This window comes from Callospermophilus lateralis, chromosome 4 (genome assembly GCF_048772815.1).
Source record: "Callospermophilus lateralis isolate mCalLat2 chromosome 4, mCalLat2.hap1, whole genome shotgun sequence".
NCBI classification, from domain to species: domain Eukaryota; kingdom Metazoa; phylum Chordata; class Mammalia; order Rodentia; family Sciuridae; genus Callospermophilus; species Callospermophilus lateralis.
The window spans coordinates 57524530-57545194 of NC_135308.1; the positions used below are offsets into that span (position 1 = coordinate 57524530).

Below are 20665 nucleotides of genomic sequence, written 5' to 3' on the forward strand. Positions count from 1 at the left end.
CAACCAGAAGCAATATTACGTATAAAATCACAGTCAGGAAAAAATAATACTATGTACAAGGAACAATAATAACAAAAAGCTTCAAAACTGATGAATAGTGCACGGGGAGAAGAGTACTGGGAAGACAGGCAAAGACTAGACTGAAATGCTTTGAATGCCATGCTGTATTTCAAAAACACCAGAGACGGGTAAAAGTTATTAAGCAAAGGAAATACATTTTAGAAAAACTCTGGAAAGAATGGATTCGAGAATATATAATAAGAGCATTATTTCTCTCAATAGCTGTGTGAAAATTCTGGGGGAAAAGTATATCAAAATGAAGATTTCTGGGACCCACTCTTTACTGAGACAAAATTTCTGGACTCAAGGCCTGGGAATCTATAAATGTTACATGTCTACCATCAGTGATTCTATGGGCTCCAAAGTCAGAGACTAGAACTAGAATGAGAGAGATCAGTTAGAAAGCTTTTGCAATTGCCCTATTAAGAAATGAAATGAGTTAGATCGGTACATGATGCTCCTCCAGACTAGCTCCTAAGGAAAAACAAGTGTTTTATGTCCATTAAGCAATCTTCCGTTTCTTATGCAAATGTTAGAGGGAGGGATGATTTAAAATATAGGGGAATTTGTGCATAGCTTAGGTGCAAATAGCACAGCAATTTATGTAGGGAATTTGAGCATCTAAAGATTTTTGTATACTTGGGAGTCCTGAAACCGATCCGCCACAGATGGAAAGGGAAAACTATTTGTTCCAGACTGATCTGTGATGTTGGTAAAGACATTTGATACCTTAAGGATCATACTTTGAAGTGACAAAGCATTCATATGCCTAAGCTTATTTGGGAGTCAGGAATTCCCAGGAGTTAGATAAAGTATTCTTCTCCAATTAACAGACTGGATAGGGAGGTTTCACAGGAAGATAAAGACATTCTTGTTTGTTTGCTTGCTTGCTTGTTGTCCCCTCACTTGCATTGTAAGCCCCAGGAGAGCAGAAATCTGCTGTCTCTGACAACATTGATGGTGCTCTTGTGCCAACATGCTTGGCATACAGTAGGCTCGCGGCGAATACTTTCTTTGAAAAATGAAAAGTGGAAAGACAGACAAAACCAGGAAGAAATGATGCAGCGTCAGAAAGAATAGTGGATGGAGAATTGAGAGACTCCGTCTGTCAACTACTGTTCATTCAACACCCACAGGGCGCTAGAAGCTGGGGATTCCTGTCCTTAAGACATCGACGGTGCCAGTTTCTGGTTTTGATTCTGCTACTCAGGAGAGTGCAACCCTGCCAAGTCATCTGCCTCAAGGTTCGGGCCTCGATTCCTTGTTTGTAAAATGAGGCGCTGGCCAAAAAGTAGGACGACAACGAAAGCCCTTTCCAAATCTCAGTTGTATCCGTCTGCTTTACCCTCTTCCCTCATTTGTCCCTTTTTGAAGTGAACAAAGGACTGTGCTTTCTGCCACCTAAGACCAGGTCCAAACCGAAGGAGTTTAAGTAGAGCTATTGCCCAGGATTAGCTTCTCAAACAGCTATAGAAATGCTAAATAGTCACAGATCTGGAGGCGGGAAACAACGTGGCACTAATTGTTCAGTTTTTCCTCCTGGTCCAACACTGAGGAAGCCGGCCCCCTCCGGCGACGCACTGAGCAGCTCACTAGTGTTAGGAGGTCTGGCAAGGTGGGGCCGGCAGACACCCACCTTGAAAAGATGCTGCCCTAGCTTCAGGGGGAAGGGCCGGGCCTGCAAATAATACCCGGGGGCAGGAGGAAGTCTCTCATTGGCCGGAGGGAAGGTGACGAACAGGGGGCGGGGTTTGCTGGGGGGAGGGGGCTGTATTAGGCAGGGGGTGTGAGTAGCCGGGTGTCAGTTTCGGAATTCCAGTTGGTTCTCCTTCGCACAGTGGGACTCGAGCCTAGCTTCCCGCTAAAGCCTTTGCTTCTACTAGCTGGGAGTTGCTGCCGTCTGGGCACTCCCTCCTGGCTCTGCATCGCTCCGCATCTCCCGCAACCCGAAGCCCTTCGTGCATTTTCCTCTGTGCTTCTGCTCCGGGAGAGTTTCTGTTTGTTTCCTCCTCTTTCCTCTTTGTTGCTCTGAAAACCGTCCTTAGTGCAACCCCCCACTCCGGAGGGAGTTGGACTTTTCGAGAAAAGCGGCTGGCTGCTGCACACTGCACCGGCCACTCCTGGGGACCCGCTAGGCGCTGCGCCTTACCCGCCTGCCCTCCCCTCCGCCTGCGTTCGTTCGCCCGAGAAGGCCCGCCCAGACTTCATTGATGCACCCATTCCAGTGGTGTAACGGTGAGTCTCGGGGCGGGAAGGCGAGCGGACTCTGGACTGGCCGCAGACGCCAAGGGGGCGCAAGGTTTAACGTCAGATGGGTTCGTCTTAGCTCTCGAGTTAAGTTTTTCATGCAATGGGACGGCGAAGAAGACGACCTGGTGTCCAACTCTGCGGTGCACAGCGCGGAATTTGAAACAATCCAGTTTTAACGCGAGGGCTTGGAAGGGGTCTCTGAAAGTGTGGCAGGCCAGGGGCGTGGGAGCCAAGTGGTTCCCAGCCTTTGTGTGGCGATTCGGCTTTTCTACCCCCTTCCCCTGCCTTTGTGCGCTCAAACTCTGTTCTTTGTTGTGGTGGTTGGAGAATTAAATCCACGCTCGGGCTAGGTTCTCCTAGAGGGAGCTCAAGTTCCCGGTCTGAAACTTTGCAGGCTATTTTAAATATGTATACAGTGCAGCGTGCGGGACAAGGCGCGGGGGTGACTTCCTCTCTCTTTGTTGGGTTCCCACTAGCAGCTAGTGGGACTCTGCCGGTGGAAGACGATGGATTAGAGTCTCGCTTTACTGAATGAATAAAGTCTTGCAGATACCTCGGCTCCTAGCTATTCCTGTGGTAGGAGGCTGGCCTAGCAGGAGCTCTGCTTTCCGGCCCCAAGGCCAGGCTATGCGGTCTGTTCCCGAGCCTGGGTGGTGACCTCACCTCCAGACCCAGCCCCCCACCCGTCATCCCCCAATCCAGGCCTGGTTGTGGCTGCTGAGTTAGTTCATCTCACCTGAGACTTTTTGGCGGTTCAGGTGATACAGATTAGGTTTGGGTCTGAATTTCTCACTGAAACTGCCCGGAAGGAAGACTTCTGAGCAAATCGCTTTTAAATACCAATATTCACCCACCCTTCCCCAGTGGTCCTAGAATCTTGACCGCGTTTTTCCGACTCTGGGAGTGGGGGTAGCGGGAGTCTAGAAGGAGGTGGGAAGCAGCTGGCCTTATTTTGAGTGTGGCAGCCTGGCTAGTTAGGAGGGGGAAAAGATCCATTCTTGAGAGTAGACTCCTGCCAGATCTTGGATTAATTATTTCAAGAGGCTTTTGTTTTAAGGCCGGGTTTGGGCAGCATGTGTATGAGTGTCCCCCATCCCCCTTCTTCCTCCTTTTGCTAGTCGGATCTAATTTCCTGAAAATGAACCAAGCCGTGTGTGATAGGCGGGTAATGTGGGAGAGGGGGCGGAGGATGGGGGTTGAGGAAGGACGGTGCATCCCAGCATCTGGGAAAGATTCCCGTTGGCTGGGAAGGAGAAGCAGTTCCCAGATCCCCTGGTCTTTCTTGGCCAGCCCTTCTCTGACGTCATTCTTGCTCTCAGCCTGCCAGCTGAGATGAGACATTCTGATGTCAAGGCTTTCATAGGTTGGCGGAAACAATGGAACAGAGACTTAGAACTAAGGGGTGGTGGTTAACACTGATCTTTCTTCTGGACTGCTACCTTTCAAATGCGATTTTAGACCGGGAAAGTCTTGCTTAACCTTTCACACTTTCCCCCGTGTCTTGCTGAGTATTAAACCTAAGACTGATGCTCATGCTAAACACAGCTCTACCCCTGAACTGCACTCCAGCCCATATCTTTCACTTCTTAAAGTGGCTGACTAATACTGTCCTTTGACTCCAGTGAGGAAGCAACAGCCTTTCCTACCCCTAAGGAAAACAGCTGGAGCTCCTATTACCTGGGACTAGCAATCTCTGTTCTTTGCAAGTTTCTTGCACTAACCTAGTCCTGGAGCCCCAGGGAAAGCCTTTATGAGACAGGAAAAGATGGAAGAGATAAACTGATTGGAGGGCTGCTGGGGCCACAGTGCCTCCAGGGTACATATGTATACTCTCTGCAATGGTTGCTACCACAGCTTTGCAAGTCCCCAGATCAGGAAACAAAATTAGGTTCTTTGGGACCCAAAAGATACCAGGATTCAGCTCATGAAAGATAACACAGAAGAGCCAATGCAAATGGAGAGAGGGTAAGTTAAGACAGCTTATTAGCATCAGATAAGGCTGAGGCCAGAGCAAATGGTACAGGTTGTGAGAATAAAGAAAGAGAAGGGTCATTGAAATGACACAAAAACTGCCTCTCCTACCTTAAGAAGTGAGAGACTGGGGTGGGGCAGAACACCTCATTAGCATTGAAAAGAAGATATAGTTTTTTGGAAGGGAAGTCCTGAGGCCCTTGGCCAGTATAGATTGAAGGTTGGCTTTCTCAGGCCAGTCTAGCATGATCTCCTCATAGAAAATTGATATCCTTTAGCCCATGGAGAGCAAATATTTTAGTGGGAAAGGGTGGTGAAAGTGTCTTAGTTTCTAATCTCCCCTGCAGTCTAGAAGCAAGGGGCTTTCTAATGAACACAGCAAAGCTTAATAGCTAATTATTTCCTTAATTTCCCCTTAATTAAAAAGTCCTTCAGAACAAGAACTTCTTTTACTTTCTGTTTTCAAACAATGTCTAGGTCAGGGCATAAAGCAGGCCTTTAACAATACTTGTTGGTTGACTGGTGATTTATTGGCTGAGGGCACTTTCTGGGCAGTTTTCCCAAACATCAATCTTCTTACTTTCAAGTAGGAGCTTTGCCAAGGGGACCAGGTTGTTTTGAGAAAGCAGGGAGTTATTTATCTATTAACTAGTTATCAAGACAAGCCAAACACTAGGCTAGGCACTGGAAAAATATATGAAAGTTCATATTGATGTCCTCAGACTTGGAGTATTTGGGCTTGTTAGGACTATACTCTCGGTGACTCTTAGTCTTGGTTCTCAGTCTTAGACACACCTCTTCTGTGAAACCTAACTTTATGTCATGAAAATCTTTGTGTCTCTGCTTTTCTGTAGAGTAAGATCGTCCGATGATTCTTCCACTCTTCTTTGTCCTTACTATCTTAGTGTTTATATAATCAATGCTCAATGCATACTTAAACTAAGTTGATGCTAGAAACGAGTATATAAAACATTGAATGAGCAAGGGCCAGAATAAGCCATACAGGTTGTGAGCACTGTAGAATTCAGGACAACACAGCTCTTTGGAATATTACAAAGAACAGGTGGTGAACTTTAGGAAGAAGGAGGGAGTTCTAGGCAGGAAAGACTGCATGAATGAAGGTATAGATGCAGATGAGGACAAGATTGGGCAAGAAAATGTGAGGAGAATGGTCATATGTGGAAGTGTTGAAAACACTGGGGAATTGCAAAGGGACAGGGGAGGACTTGAAACCAGACATGCATTTGGAAAGTACACGATAAATGGAATGAGAGGATGTGGTAGACATGTGGGGAAAATTAGAGGAGATGAAACTGGAAACAGCAATGACAGCAATTAAGAGACAACTAGTCAGTAATGAGTATTTGGAATAGAGATGTACAATAGGAAGCAGCACACTCTGAAAGAGATTTGGATAAAGGTGATGAAAAGGAATGAAATATACCAAGTCAGAGTTGACTTCCAGTCTTTGGAGTCAACCTTCTGCTGAGTGGTGTTAGCACTAGTATTTATCTAATTCTACAGCATACTATCAATTCCTGACTCCTAACTTAAAGCCTCTATGCCTAGAACCTAAGAGCATAGAGACTTTGGGAGCTAGGGCTCCTTAGCTGTTTACTTTAGGGAGATTATTTAATGATTAAGGGGTTTTTTTGTTGGTGTTGTTTTTTTCCTGCATTGGTGGGAAAAGTGACATTTTACTGTGGCATTCCAGTGATGAAACTGGAAGCCACATATAGTGGTGTACCCCTGTAGTCTCCAGAAGCATCACTTGAGTCTAGGAGTTCCAGGCCAACCTGGGCAACATAGTAAGACCCCAACTGTTTAAAAAAAATAAATTTAAATTGGAATCATGAGAATGCAGTTGGGAATTGGGACACAGCAGTCCCAAGTTTTGTTACTGAAGAATTCTCCCCTTTCCCTTCCTACTGCCATTCTAAGCCATCAGCTTTCTATCAGTTCTCTTTCCAGCTACAAGCTGCCTCCTACCCTTCTAGGTGTCCAGGGAGACATGACAGAAAGAGAAGCTTTTCTTTCCCAGCAGAACTTTGTGCCTTTGCCCAGAACCTGCTCACATACCCATGTCAACATGTCAACACCAAATACTAGCTAGAGGGAAATGACTGCCACAATGGGAAAGCCAATCAGGCCGTATCTCTGAGCCACGTGAAAAGGGAAGCAGATTGACTCACTTAGTGCTTCTCAGACAAACTGTTCGGAAGAGTTACCTGAGTCTCTTGTGAAAATGTTGATTCTAGTTCTTTTAGCCTGGGCTGGGCCCAAGATTCTGCACATCTAACAAGTTTCCAGGGTGTACCATCTCCATAGTGGAACTGTACCATGAGACTGAGTACAAAGGACAGAGTAAGGGACCAGTAAGGGAAGCTGCAACTCCCCACCCCCAACCCTCATCTCCACTTTCTGGAACACTGGCCTGGACTTGGAGTGAACAATTTCTATTCTAGTCCTGGCACAGCTTGTCTTCTGGAGCAGGTGGCTTAATAATGACAAATGACCTTTGCAATTGCACTTTGCAATTTATGAAGTCTATTTCTTATACTGTCATTTTAAGTCCTCTCTATATTTTGCTGGTTTTTAGATGACATGTGAAGCTTAGAGAGGTAGGCTTCTTAAAGGTCATGCAGCTAGCTAGGGAGAGTTGGGTTAGAACCCAGGTAATTTGTTTTCTCACCTGTGGCCCTTCTTCAGTCTGTGAGCTTCTACATGATGGAACTGGGTTTCCCATTTTCTCCTTGATCTAAATCCTTGATCCCTATAGGTACCTTGAATGGAATTCCATTTCACATATTGGTTAAACAATTTACCCAAGATCATAAAAACCTAGTAAGAGTTAGAGCTGTGATATTAGCTCAAGCCAAAGAATCAGAGGTTTAGGAGCCTTAGCCTGCCATTATTCTTTCCACTCCAGCTGACACGGTGTGCCATCACCCTCAGGGATAAATTTCCAAGTCTAATATTATTTTTCTTCTTCTTTTGCAGGGTGTTTTTGTGGCCTGGGACTGGTTAGCACTAACAAGTCCTGCTCAATGCCACCCATCAGTTTCCAAGACCTTCCTCTCAACATCTATATGGTCATCTTCGGCACGGGCATCTTTGTCTTCATGCTCAGCCTCATTTTCTGCTGCTATTTTATCAGGTAGGTGGGTCACTGGCTTACTTAGAGAGGGAATTCAAGGAGGGAGGAAACCAGGTTAGAGTCACTAATCTCAGGCTGGAGCCACTGCTGGGAGAACATGGCTAAGCCTGCTCCTCTCTGGGCCCCTGAGGCCTGCTGTTTCTATTTATATCAGCCTATCAAGTTGTCCCAGAGCACATAAGGTCACCAAGGGTTGGATTGTATCCCATCTCTGGGCCAATTGTTGGAAGGTTGCCTAGAATTACTATCCAGCTGTGTAGTATAGTTGGTGGTCCCTGAGTATCCTTCTTTCCTCCACACTTATGCCCTCTAGGATGCCAGGATATCCATGATACCAGAGGCATGTTTCTCTGCCCTCCTGAGAAATCTTGTTGTCAGTTCCTCATGTTGATACTAGCAAGCTGATGTCTGGAGAGCTATATGTTGATTCTGTCTTGGAAGCTTTTATTTTGGAGAAGCAGGGAGGGGGGAATGAAAAATGTCATTTATTCTTAATTGCTTGGGGATCCAGGGAGGGACTTGAGGTTGGCAGGGGTAACCAAGCTCCTGGAACCGTTCTTTTTTTTCCTGCTGTTGAAGGACATGGGAACTGGTAGCTATTTTCTAAAGGAAAAACTTGGAGCACTTTGACATTCAGAGTAGAAATCAGGGTAGTAATATTTCTGACTATATGGGACTGTCCTGTACATTGGAGAGGGTTGGACATCTCTGGCCAATAAAACATGTGACAACTGACCCCTCTCCTACCACACATATTACCAATTGCCTGGGTAGATGTCAGCTGGGGTCTAGGCCAGTATCTGATTAAATTGTTTAAGGAGATTAAGGACAAGGAGCCCTGACTCCCCACTAAGATACCCTGCTGGGTGCATCCTTCAACTGGAAAGCAGCTAGCAGGGAGTGGCAGACACTTGTCCATATACCTCAAGGAAGGGGACATGGATATCCCCTCAGGCATTTCTCCGAAGTTCCAATTGGCTCCCTTGGGGCTATTCTTCAGAACTTTTCAAAACAGGTCCCCAGGACTAGACTTTTCTGCCTAAGTCTACGCAAAGAAAATAATGGTTTATTTTCCCTCTTTGTATAGTTGAGTGTTAAATTTGTACTTCATTATTAATTGGGGGTAAGAATAGACTTATAGTATCTTTTCCTCCCTCCCATTCTTCTCCATTTTCTTGAACCCTAAGTTTTCTCCCTCAAACTTGTCTAACCACCAACTTATTCCTATGAACCCCTGTACTGAGCCATTCCATTTCCTCAAAAGGTAAATACTAATAAGTATTTGTATTTGATATGTATTCATATCAAATACAAATACTTATTTAGGATGAAACTAAAAGGAGTCCATAAAACCAACTCTATTTGGACCCTTTCTACATGCACAAACACACATACATACATGCCAAGTAGCAAAGGCGGTCAGCAGAAGAAAATCCAGAGTTGATCCCTCCGGCCAGAAAGTAAGTGACAAGGAAGTGGGTTTGTTTCCTAACTGTGCCACTAATAGATATAACCTTCGGTTTTCAGCTACTCTTTACCAAGAGCTTTCCTGTGTTCCAGGCATCGTGGTTAGCATTTTGTAAACCATTTAGCTCACCAGCTTTTCTGAACAGTCTTTTCTGAACAGGTTTAGTTATTAGCTCAAGTATAAATGAAGACATTCATGCTCAGTTAAGGACTTGCCCAAGGTCACACATCAAGGGAGATGCCACCGGTGGGCTAGCATGGTAACAATTGGTTGATCTGTTAGATTCCTTCTGTAGCTGTGCTCTCCAGGAGTCTAATTCCTTTCATGGGAAGTGGGGGAACTTCTGTGCCATTATTTGTACCCACTTCCAGCTGGGCATTGGAGTCCTAGAGAAAGAAGCACAGGCAAGGGAACCATGTGTCACTGATTTGTTTCTCTTTGGCTGCCGTAAAAGAACAGAGCAGTAACCATATGATACTAAAAGCTGTCCCACTGTGGGGCAGCTCTGGGCCACCTGTCCCTTCTGCAGTAATCTGCTCCTTTATCACCCTGTCCTGCAGCCCGCCCAAAGCCAGTTGACCCTGGAGTTTCATGGCTTCAGAGGCCCACTGGTATGTGGTATGTGTACCTATATATAGAAAGACACCCAAGCATAGAAGCCACTTCCTCTCTCTGCTTCTTAGTTTCCTCCTAGGCCAAAATAGGACCATGACCACTGCTCCTGACCTGGTGAGCTCATCAGCCAAAGCCAGCCTCTGCTCCCCTGCTGCCCAGTGCTCCTTTTTCCCCTCAGTGCTGACCTCTGCCCTGCACAGGATGGAGGGGCCAGTGAAGTACAAATGGGCAGGAAAGGAACAATTATTTTCGGGACCTGGCTTCATTGTTTCTTCTAAAAGGGAAGAGAGGAAAGGAGAACGTGCTGGCAGTAGCTAGGGATGGTCTTATTGAATCCCGGGTATTTTTAGTTGCTTTGCTCAGCCAACAGCTGAGAAGGCCACCTGTCCATCTCCAGCTGGGATGGCCCGAGCTCTTGTCTTTTTGCTCTGTTTTCCTTGCAACCTTTTGAAGCCCCAGTTTCATCACAATCTAATCCTTCCTGAGCTAGAAATCTCTATACAAGATAAAGGTGTAACTGTGAAACCCTTCTTCATGCTGAGGGTTCTGGAAGATCTCTGAGTATGATCATCACAGAGAACCAGCTAGATGAGACAGGTGAGGGAAAGGGAGGATACCTTAGGCACCAAGGTTCAACCGGATTGCAGGGGAGGTATCTGAGTCGTGCTTGTCCAGCACATTTGAGGCTCCTGGTTTGATCCTTAGCACTACAAAGCAAAACAAAAATAAAACCATCACACAGGCTCTTCATCACTTCCTTATGTACTCTGCACATAGCTGGTAATGGAACAACAGTGTTCTTCTCCCTCAGACTGGCTTTGAGCTCCCTGATGATGAGAACACATTCACCTTTCCTCCATTTAACTCACTGTCAGATAACAGATTAGCTCACTTAAGCTTTGGATGCATCTTCTCTGCCCCTCTGATGTGGAAGTTGAGAAGAGAGACATATGCATTTGTATGACTATATTTTCTGGACCATAGTGGAAAGAAGGGGAAGGCTGCCCCAGCCCCAAGCCCTTGGCAGGAGTCCACTTGGACTTGACATCTCCAGAGGCTCCAGGAGCATATGACCTTGCTGGCTCATGTGATTTCCTGTCAGGAAGGATGGAAGAGGCTGGCAGCCCCTTATCTGGCCTACACTGTGTCTAAGCTATAGCTCCGCCTGCACCTTCTCTCCACCACCCTGACAGCAGTCTCAGGCTCTCTTAAGCCTGTGGGGCATCTTCACACCTGCTGTGACTGAACCTCTCCATGATTCATGGTCTCGGTTTCTAACTTGGGTCAGCAATCTTTTTTCTATACAGAATCAGATAGTATGGGCTGGAGATGTGGCTCAAGCGGTAGCACGCTCGCCTGGCATGCGTGCGGCCCAGGTTCAATCCTCAGCACCACTTACAAACAAAGATGTTGTGTTCGCCGAAAACTAAAAAATAAAATATTAAAAAGTTCTCTCTTTCTCTCTCTCTCTCCCTCTCTCACTCTCTCTTTTAAAAAAAAAATCAGATAGTAGATATTTTAGGCTTTGTGGGTCATGAGGTTTCTATCATATCCACCCAGCTCCTCTGTTTACGTGCCAAAGCAGCCGATAAATGAACTGAGCATGTCAGTGTGCTGGTACCATTTAATTGAACACTGAAATTTGAATTTCATGTATATGTTTTTCTGAGGCACTAGGGATGGAATCTAGGGCCTCACATGTGCTAGGCGAGTGCTCTACCACTGAGCCACATCCCCAACCCTGAATTTCATGTATCTTTTATGTCAAGAGATAAAATTATTTTTTTTTGTTACTAGTTTGTTTTTATGAGATATTCTTCTTCTATATTCTTTTTTGCTGGAACTGGCATTAAGCGTAGGGTCTTGCACATGCTAGGCAAGCACTCTACCACTGAGCTATACCCTCAGCTCCCTTTACTTCTATTTTCATGCATTGAAGTATAAAACCTATTCTTAACTTCTGGGTTCTGTAAAAAATGGGAGTGAGGTAAATTTGCCCCTTAGATTGTCCGTACTATAATTTGGTGAGTTTCTGATGTTTGCTTCCAGTAACCCAAGCCAGGGTTAGAAATAATCAGTGAGGGCTGGGAGCATAGCCCAGTGGTAAAGCACATGTGCTTAGCATGTGGCAAGGCTCAATCTCCAGCACTAAAAAAGAAAAAAAAAAAAAAATGAGAGAGAGAGAGCACTAGCTCTGTTATAGCCCAGGTTCTGTTATAGCCCAGGCATAGGAGGCCTTCTAAAGGTACCTGCTGTCAGAGTAAGTTTTCCCCATGAAAAGTAAAGCAGCACAAATTTGTGCATAATTATGGTCCCAGCCATTTGCATAGTAAGCCATTCAGAGAGTCTTAGACTTCGTGAGATGTAAAGGTGTGACCCAAGATCATATCACATTCTCAGGACTATGATGTATACATCCTGATTGCGGGGGGGGGGGGGGGGGGGACAGATCATATTCTGTAGTAAAGAGAATGGGCTCTATAATCACTTGGAGTTTGATTCGACCGGACACAGCTGCCAAGTAGCTCTGTGAAGTTTGAGCAAATTTCTTAGCTTCGTAGGGTTTCATTTTCCTCATGTATAAAAAGGAAAGTTTCTCCCCTTTTAGAGTTACTTGGACTCAGTGAGAACAAATTTGACTAGGTCAGTGTCCGATCAACATGTAGCACATACCCCATTAACTATTATGCCATTGCTATTAGTAACAACATGCCGTGTTTTGGCTACGGCGAGGTAGGCTGTTTGCAGGCCACCAGCTTACAATGAAGAGGCAGAAACAAAGAAGGCATCGTCTGGACTGTTTGTTTGGCACTTGAAGGGAAGAGTGTGCTTTGGTTCCGGAATACTTGTGTTCTCCAAGTGGAAAATTCCCCTAGGTCAAAAGAGACTTATTGTCCCGCTACCCTGGCTTGATAGAAGGATCCCTTCTAAGAATATCTAACTCCTTCTCTACAGTTGGAAAGCACATTGTTGATCTGTATTGTTTGGATATCTGAGGAATTTACCTGCTGGGAAAGGGCCGGGAGAGTCACTGAGCTATGTGGGGTGTTCTGCCTGGGAGTCTCCCAAGCTATGTATGGGATCTGCTGAGCATCAATAAGAGGCTTAGTCTTTGGTCAATTCTGGGTGGCCTGGATGGGTCAGAACCATATTCCCTGGCATCTAGAGGACAAGCATCTCTCCTCACTCCCAGAAGAATGCCCAAGTAGCCAGCCAGCCTGGCCTGCTGTGATTGCACTGTTTATGCCAAAACATAGTAATCATCTCTCTTACCTTTTTCTTTTTCCCCCAGCAAACTCCGGAACCAGGCACAGAGCGAACGATATGGCTATAAGGAGGTAAGTGCCACCTCTTTGCCTGCCATTTCCTCCTCGAGAAAGCAGAAGCTCAAGTTCCCCTCGTCTGTACCCGCTTGGCCTCAGCTCTGGGCCTCCCTGAGACTAGCTCCTTTCACTGTCCTCAAGTCAGGCTTTCCCCATACTGTCCAGAGCCCTCCTCCTCCATGGGAATCAGGGAGACACCCCATGAAAGACAGGGAACTCCCTTCACCGGCCCATCCTGCAGGCCCTGTGCTGGTTCCTTCAGACATCTTTCCCCATCTTCTTCCAGGTGGTGCTTAAAGGTGATGCCAAGAAGTTGCAGCTCTATGGGGTAAGTGTCCCGGGACGGTATGCAGGAGGGCCCCAGCAGGTAAGGCAGACAGCACCTTTCTCCAGCTCTCTGCCAGGATCTTTTTGAGAATGTTTTTAGTCTCTGTTTTTGTATTCGCTTTGGCCAAATAAAAGGGACTCATGCCTGCAGGTAATCAATATATGGAATTCATTATGGCTAGAACAGCTCATGCAGGGGGAACAAAGAGCAGGGGGGATTCACACAAGGATTTGGGTTCGTAGCAACACCATGGCCCCAGGAATCCTGCTATGCATGATCTTCAAGGGAAGGCTGATCACAGTGCTTCACACCATAGGAAAATTTCAGCTAACTTTCCTGCGTTTACCAGTGTATAGACCCTGTCCTAACCTCTGATCTGTGAATCCATCCCAGTGGCTCCTCCCCGTTTTTCCTCCATTTCCCGGATCCCCGCACACATACCAATTCTTTGGGTCCCCTCAAATCTGACCCTTAATTGGCCATTTCCTGATCCTTTCCCACCTATGCCTTTGAGGTCACTTAATCCATTTTCCAAGGCTTTCCTCGGTAACCACAGACACTCCTAACCAGAGAGTGTCTGTGGTTGTTTGGGAATGGGGAGGATGCCAGCATCACCAAACACGAGACTGCCCAGACGTGGCCTCACTGCATTCTTATTTTTGATGTCTGCTGGGACACCCAGGAAAGTTCAAGTGGTTTCTAAGCCTTCTTAAAAGAATAATTCAACTGAGATCATGGAGGCTGATACCTAAGGACTTAAGTCTCAAAAGAATGTAACTGACCACATCCATCCCATCCCTTTATTTACTTTTACTATTATCCTCCTTGTTCCATGTATATGCTAGAGAGGATTTAAAACTATTCTCCTAGTTACATCACTGTCCAGTGGAAACTTACATGATAACAGAAATGTTTTACATCTGTCCTGTCCAATATGGGGATCATTAACCACATGTAGCTACTAAGCATTTGAAATGGGGCTGTCTACTGGTGGAGCACGAGGGAGGATGCGAATTCTGTTTCAAAGCAGCTTTGAGTCAGCCAAGTAGACCACATGAGCAAAGCTCACTTTCCTGAGTTGAAAAAATCTATACATGGGGGCAGACATGTTCAAGGAATGCTGCAAGGATTTGGTCTCTATAAATCACGCGATAGATAACTGTGTAGAGAGGGCAACTAGAGGCTGTGGAACAATATTGGAATCATGCTAACATGAGGAAATAGTATCATACTTAGAAATCTTGGCATGAGTATAAATAATGTCTGTCCAGCAGAGAAATCCATGTCCCTTCTCCAAAAGACCTGTTTTAGCTTATGACATAAAACTTGGGAAAATTGGATCTTATATATTTTTTTCTTTTTTTGTTTGTTTCGTGTTTCTGGGATCAAACTTAGGGCCTTGCACATGCTAAACAACTACTATACCACTGATATATGCCTTCAACCCACATTATTCATATTAAACTCTGGATTAAATAAACTTTTGTAATAATCAAAAAAGAAAAAGTGTATCTACTGCAACTGATAAACTAAATTGCAATTTTGTCTTATCTTGATTAGTTTCAATTGAAGCTGCCACATGGGGTTAATGGCCACCAATTCTGTCAATAGAGTTCTATAAAATAGGGCTCGTTTCTCCGTGAGAACAAATTTGTTCTCTGGTTGACAAAAGAGAATAAAGGGTTGATAAAGGGCTAGAATGGAGTTTATTTGGCTGTGGATGAGACGAGGACCTCCAGGATGGGTGAGTGAAGTGCTTCTGCAATCTCCTCTCACACGCCCCCTTTCTCCCTGCAGCAGACCTGTGCAGTCTGTCTGGAAGACTTCAAGGGGAAGGACGAGTTGGGCGTGCTCCCATGCCAACATGCCTTTCACCGCAAGTATGTGGGGTTATGGCCAGGGTTGCCCTGTGGAGAAGAAATAATCGGGGAGCATTTTCTAGAACCTTTCACTCCTTATCACCTCCCATCTTCCCCTTACCAGTGATGCCCTAGATTTGGTCTTGTCTGAACACCAGACAAGCCAGAAGTGTTAGGTTATGGCAGGAAGCAGTGGGACTGAGAAGCAGCTGGAGCAGTCTGAGGGATCTTCTTAGAAATAACAATTCTGTCGTTCACAGGTGCCTAGTGAAATGGCTGGAAGTGCGCTGTGTCTGCCCCATGTGCAACAAGCCCATCGCTGGGCCTGCAGAGGCCACTCAGAGCATCGGGATCCTACTGGATGAGCTGGTGTGAGGGCTGCCTCTACACCAAGACCTGGAGAAGACTTCTTACCATGTGGGCACCTGGTCTCTCTTGCACAGCTACTATGAACAAGTCTTGGATGATGATGGTCACGCTTACCTAAAAGGGAGAACGGCACGGGGCTGGTCTTCCCCCAGCAGGGCGAGACCAGTGCCAGCCTTGCTTCACCTCTCTGCCTCCTGAAGCCTCCTTCCCTATTACTCAGTACTGATGGCCTCAACCAGCCAGACCTCTGTATCCTGGCACTGGACTATCTACTTACCTTGTCCATGCTCTGGGAAGAAATCCATCTTTATCTGGCTGTGAACGTGGAGCACCCTATTTGAAGGTTCTCCATGGAAGGCAAGCTTCCCTGACTTAGGGGCAATGAGCTGACTCTTGTCACACCTCCAGTGTCTCATCCCCGCTCCTCCTAGGAGGTTAGAAGGGAAGGAAGGAAAGATCCAAGAATCAAGTACTTCCACTGGAGGTGAGGGAGGCTCTGCATGAAACAGGGGAGAGCAGGGACCTCTAAAAGGAATAAGTCAATGTTTACATGGAACCTATTGAAATAAAGGCTGGCTGGCTGGCTAGCTGACTACAGGGGACAGGGGCACCGATCCCTTCCCCTACTAGGATCTGAGGTGCTAGCTATCTGTTCTCTCCCTCTTCCTCAGTTAATCTCAGAGCTTCCTATTTCTTGTTGTGGTGTGAAGGCCTCGCTAGAGGAAGGGTTTGTCCTACACACAGCCTGGTTCTCAGAGGTTTTTTCTAAAGGAACAAAAGGGGTCTGGGGACAGGGGCATCTGGAGGTTACAGCAGCAAGATACCCGCTTCCCCTTTGTAAATAGTATTTTTATACTTCATCCTCACCATCTCAGGCTTAATTCAGGGGTGGGAAAGGCTTCTGCCCCTCCCTAGAGTGGGCTTGGGTGGGAAAAAGTTATGTATTTAAAGAAAATTAAATTTAATAACAAGTTTCTCTAACCAGCCTTTGCCTGTGGTTATAGCCTGAACCTGTGGGGCTCTCAGCTGATAGAGGGAACAAAGCTCTCTCACTGCCTCCTCCTACCAAAATCAGACACACACCCACTTGCTGGAACAACCTAGCCTCTTATATGACATCTAGAAGAATGGCATGGTAATGCTTTATGGTACTGTGTGCACTCAGATCTTGCACCATGTCCCAAGAGGGTTCTGAATAACAGGGTGTGTCAGGTGGACTGAGAATGTCAGGAACAATTTTCCATGCAGTCTTAAGCATGAAGCATGTGGGCCCTGGCTGCCCTCTGCTCTGTGAAAAAGGGCCATGCCCATGGCCATCCAGGGAGAAAGCCCAGGGTGCTGAGCACAGGCTAAGTATTTGTTGAGCAAAATATGGTTTGCTGGTGAGTCATCTGTGCAAGAGAGGCCCATACAGAAAGTGACAGGCCCCAAGGGCACCCCTGTGCTTGTGTGACATAGGGTATGGGCACACTTTGCATTTACATTGGACAGTCCAGAGGGGACTGGCAGTCCTAGTGGAGTCCTTACCACCTCTGTTAGTAGGGTCCTCTGCCCTTGCAAAGGGTGTACTTATTCTTGTCCCCTCTTCCTCCTTGTGCTCGGGGATGACCCTACTCTTCCTCAAAACCTTCACCTGCTACATGCTGCCACCAACCTTGTGGGGACTGATCTTTCCTCACAGGGACATGGACTCCTTTAGCACTTTCAGCTTGCTTTAGTGTAGGGAATAAGATGCATGACTGAAGCAAAACAAGAGCTCTTGCCACGGCCTCATGGTGGATATACTGCTGGGATCAGGATATACTGGTGGTCAAAAGGTTGGCTTCAACTTTCCTACCTCATCATCTCCCCTTCTTCTTCAAGACAATTCATCAGTGTGGAATTAATCAGTATTAGCATAACTCAAGATGAAAACGTTAGCACTAAAATATGTTTCATAGATTTTCTAATTGATATCCTGAGGTCAACCTGACAGGGGAAAAATGCTGTGTTGCTTCTGTTCAGTCAGAGCAGTATGTCCACACAGAAGGGAAAAGTGGATATTGTTTAGCTGACTGGCTATGAATTGGCAGCAGCTGAGCACAGGTTAAATCATAACTCCCAAATTCATAGTCATCAGTGTAGTCTTGTCACTCAGTTCAGTGTTTTCAGAACCCATGCTATCCCAGGCACTGGGAGACAGAACAGTCCTTGCCTTGGGCAAGCAGCGTGAGTACTGTGTTTGGGGTGAACAGGCTTGTATGGCACAGAAACCCTTAGCTCAACTGCTGTGGAAGAACAACAGGGGGTTGCCTGCTGGAATATGATGCCTGAGCCTCTTAAAAGCAGTAGTATGGCCAAAGTCATGCAAGAATTACCCAGCCTATTTTGAACCAGGGAATGCAAACGATTTTGTATGAAGTTAAGGCAGGGAAGAATGCAGTCAGCTAAGTCCTGTGTGGGGCCAGGAACCTGGGACATGATATGGTGAGCTTCCTAAGATTTATATCTAGCACCATTTAGGAGCTAAGCCTATTATTTTCTCCTCTGTGCAGTAAGGCAACTTCATAGGTAACTACAACATACGTGGTACTATTCAAATTATTGAAGAATTAGCACCCTGAACATGTTTCAAAGGGTAAACCGTTGAAGGAAATTGAGTAATAATTGTACATACACCTGGATTCCAACTTCACTGGTCTTACCTGTGGCAAACACCATGTGATCAATCAAAAGATAATAGGCAAACCTACCAAGTTTCTTCCCCCATGAAGGGCTCTGCTGTCCTTTCTGGGTAAACTCCTCTGATTCTGGATGAGGGAAAGAATGCTGAGAAAACTCAATGGTTCATCTGTAATTCCATGAATAATAAGAGTCAAGGCCAAGCGTAAACCCAGGTAGGGCGTATCTAAGTTCAATATCAACTTCACTGCTCCACAGAGCTTTGGAAGCAGATGGGCTCTCCATGGAGAAACTCAAAGAAAATACCAGGTACTAGTAACTTCCTGGGCTAATGAAGTCAGGGAAGATACAAACACCAGGTACTTCTCAAATAATCTGTGCAGTCTGCCATTATGTAGAGCCATGGGTGGTATTTGGTTTTGTTTGTTTTCTTAACTTCACTGTGAATGACTTCTTTATATGGGACTACTATTTATAGAATAGGTAATAGGAGTAGTGTTGAGAAATCGAGAGCTCCAATTGGGCAAAATTTGAAAATCTCTGACTGTGATACAATGGGACAACGGGTACCTTGAAGCATTGAGCCCTCCCATTCACCCATCTCCCATGAATTGTTACTCCTGACCCCCACATCCACTAGGGCTTCTCCCATTTTTACTAGGGCCTCCCCAGTTTGTTATGTTTTCCCCACAATCAGATCCGACCTCTGACTTCCATTCCACCACCCTCTTTTGTCGTTGGGCATTGGATATCATCTTACAGGTCTCTGACCATCTCCCTGACAGGTTAATCTTCTATTGAAGCCATATAAGCAGATTCTGAGGAAGAGATGTGCTCACATTGGAGACAAGGACAAACTGGTCAAGTTATGTAAGCTTGTATGAATTCATGAAAAAAAATTAAACTGTTTACTATGCCCCAGACAATAGCATTGGATTCCTATTGATCCCATTAAAAACAAAAGAAAAAAAAAAAAGAAGCATGCTTGCTTAATTCCTTCCTGATAAGCAGCTATGTAGACCAGGAAAACAACTGATGTCACCTTTGTGCTGTGGTATGGCTTGTGGTTCTTTTCTGATGTGATGATCTCAACAAGAAACCAGGACCTATGCTCTGTAGAGGAAGAGGCAACAAAGAACTGCACTAGAAGATGCCCTTGATGGCTGCCAAGAATTCTTCCCAGCCTCGACCTGCATCCCAGCCTATTCTCTGGTATTGCGGAGGGCACCACTCCATTGCAAAATCCTCCTGATGGGCTACTATTATCATGAGTGGTTCAAAAAAATTACAAATGACTAAGTGTTTACACCCAAATGATGGTATAAGCCCCAACATGGACCAGCTCTGTTTCTAAATGTTTATTATTTTATATGTCCTTTGTGTCTCAAGAGAGCAGCTGACATCCTTAAAAGACACGAATAGAATTTGTGGTGACTTTGATGCATTAAAGAAATGATGCAATGGGGCTGGGGCTGGGGCTCAGCGGTAGAGCGCTCACCTAGCCATCTGTGAGGCCTTGTTCCATCTTTAGCACCACATAAAAATAAATGAATAAAGATTGTGTAAAAGAAAAAAGAAATGATGCAAGCCGGCAGCAGCGGCACACACCTATAATTCCAGCAACTTGACTGTAAGCTGAGGGAGGAGGATTCCAAGTGCCAGGCCAGGCTTAGCAACTTAGCAAGACCCTGTAGCTTAGTAGTAAAGTATCCCTGAGTTCAATCTCCTGTACCAAATAAATAAATAATACAGTGTGAGGAAGGCCATTACATCCAAGCGCATATGAAGGAAAAACTAATGTGTTTAGTGGATGTTGGGTTGGGCATAAGTCAGAAAAAAATAAATCCAAAATGTAATAGCATGATAACTGTGTGCCCGGCAGGGACTCATTCTCTCTGCAACCTTCAATATTTAACTCTCTGTTGGGTTATTTGATTCAGATTTTATGTCTGCAGAAGAACAGAGAGATATAAAAATTCCCATGAAGGACTGGGGTGTACTCAGTGTTGGTGTACTTATTTAACATGAGAGGTCATGGTTTGATCTCCTGCACACATACACACACACACACACACACACACACACACACACACACACCATGAGGAAGATATTAAAATATTTAAAATCTAAAGGCATAAAAAACACACAAAAAAGAAAGTGGTTTTCAGCACTATGTTGTAATCTTGAGTCTATTGTAAACTCAAACATCCTAGAAATTGTTTTCTTCCCTTAAAATTGCTTTTGAAGCACGCCTGTAATCTCAGCAATTCCAGAGGCTGAGGTAGGAGGATGCCACATTCAAGGCCAACTTCAACAACTTAGCAAGACCATGTCTCAAAATTAAAAAATAAAAATTAAAAAGGAATGAAGATGTAGTTAGTGTAGCTCCTAGGTTCAGTCTACAGTGCAACAAACACACACAAAATAAGCTTCAAATGCTGATATACTTCTTACATTATTTTTTATAGGTAGCTTCTCTTTAAGTAATTGAACTAAGGATGACCAGAAATCTGCCTTGACTATAAAGATAAGCACATAACTTGCTGATTAATTTTGAAGAGTAGCTCTGACTTCAAGGTGGTTTTAGGAATAACTGAGATAATG

At 45.3% G+C, this 20665-nt stretch overlaps 1 protein-coding gene across 1 annotated transcript; it reads left to right on the forward strand.

Annotated features, from left to right (window-relative positions):
• The first annotated feature begins 1883 nt into the window (after positions 1-1883).
• On the forward strand, positions 1884-16269 carry Rnf122 (ring finger protein 122). Its single transcript, XM_076852503.1, has 6 exons — positions 1884-2295; positions 7282-7438; positions 12814-12859; positions 13131-13172; positions 14970-15052; positions 15292-16269. Exons 1-6 carry the CDS (start codon positions 2271-2273, stop codon positions 15404-15406), a joined length of 468 nt encoding a protein of 155 aa, XP_076708618.1. The 5' UTR covers positions 1884-2270; the 3' UTR covers positions 15407-16269.
• The last annotated feature ends 4396 nt before the right edge of the window (positions 16270-20665 follow it).

Bases quoted from the DNA above. Each gene is read 5' to 3' on its own strand.
- Rnf122 (XM_076852503.1), top strand. From the start codon at position 2,271: ATGCACCCATTCCAGTGGTGTAACG. The intron at 13,173-14,969 runs GTAAGTGTCCCG...TTCTCCCTGCAG, and splicing joins AGAAGTTGCAGCTCTATGGG to CAGACCTGTGCAGTCTGTCT. The intron at 15,053-15,291 runs GTATGTGGGGTT...TGTCGTTCACAG, and splicing joins CAACATGCCTTTCACCGCAA to GTGCCTAGTGAAATGGCTGG.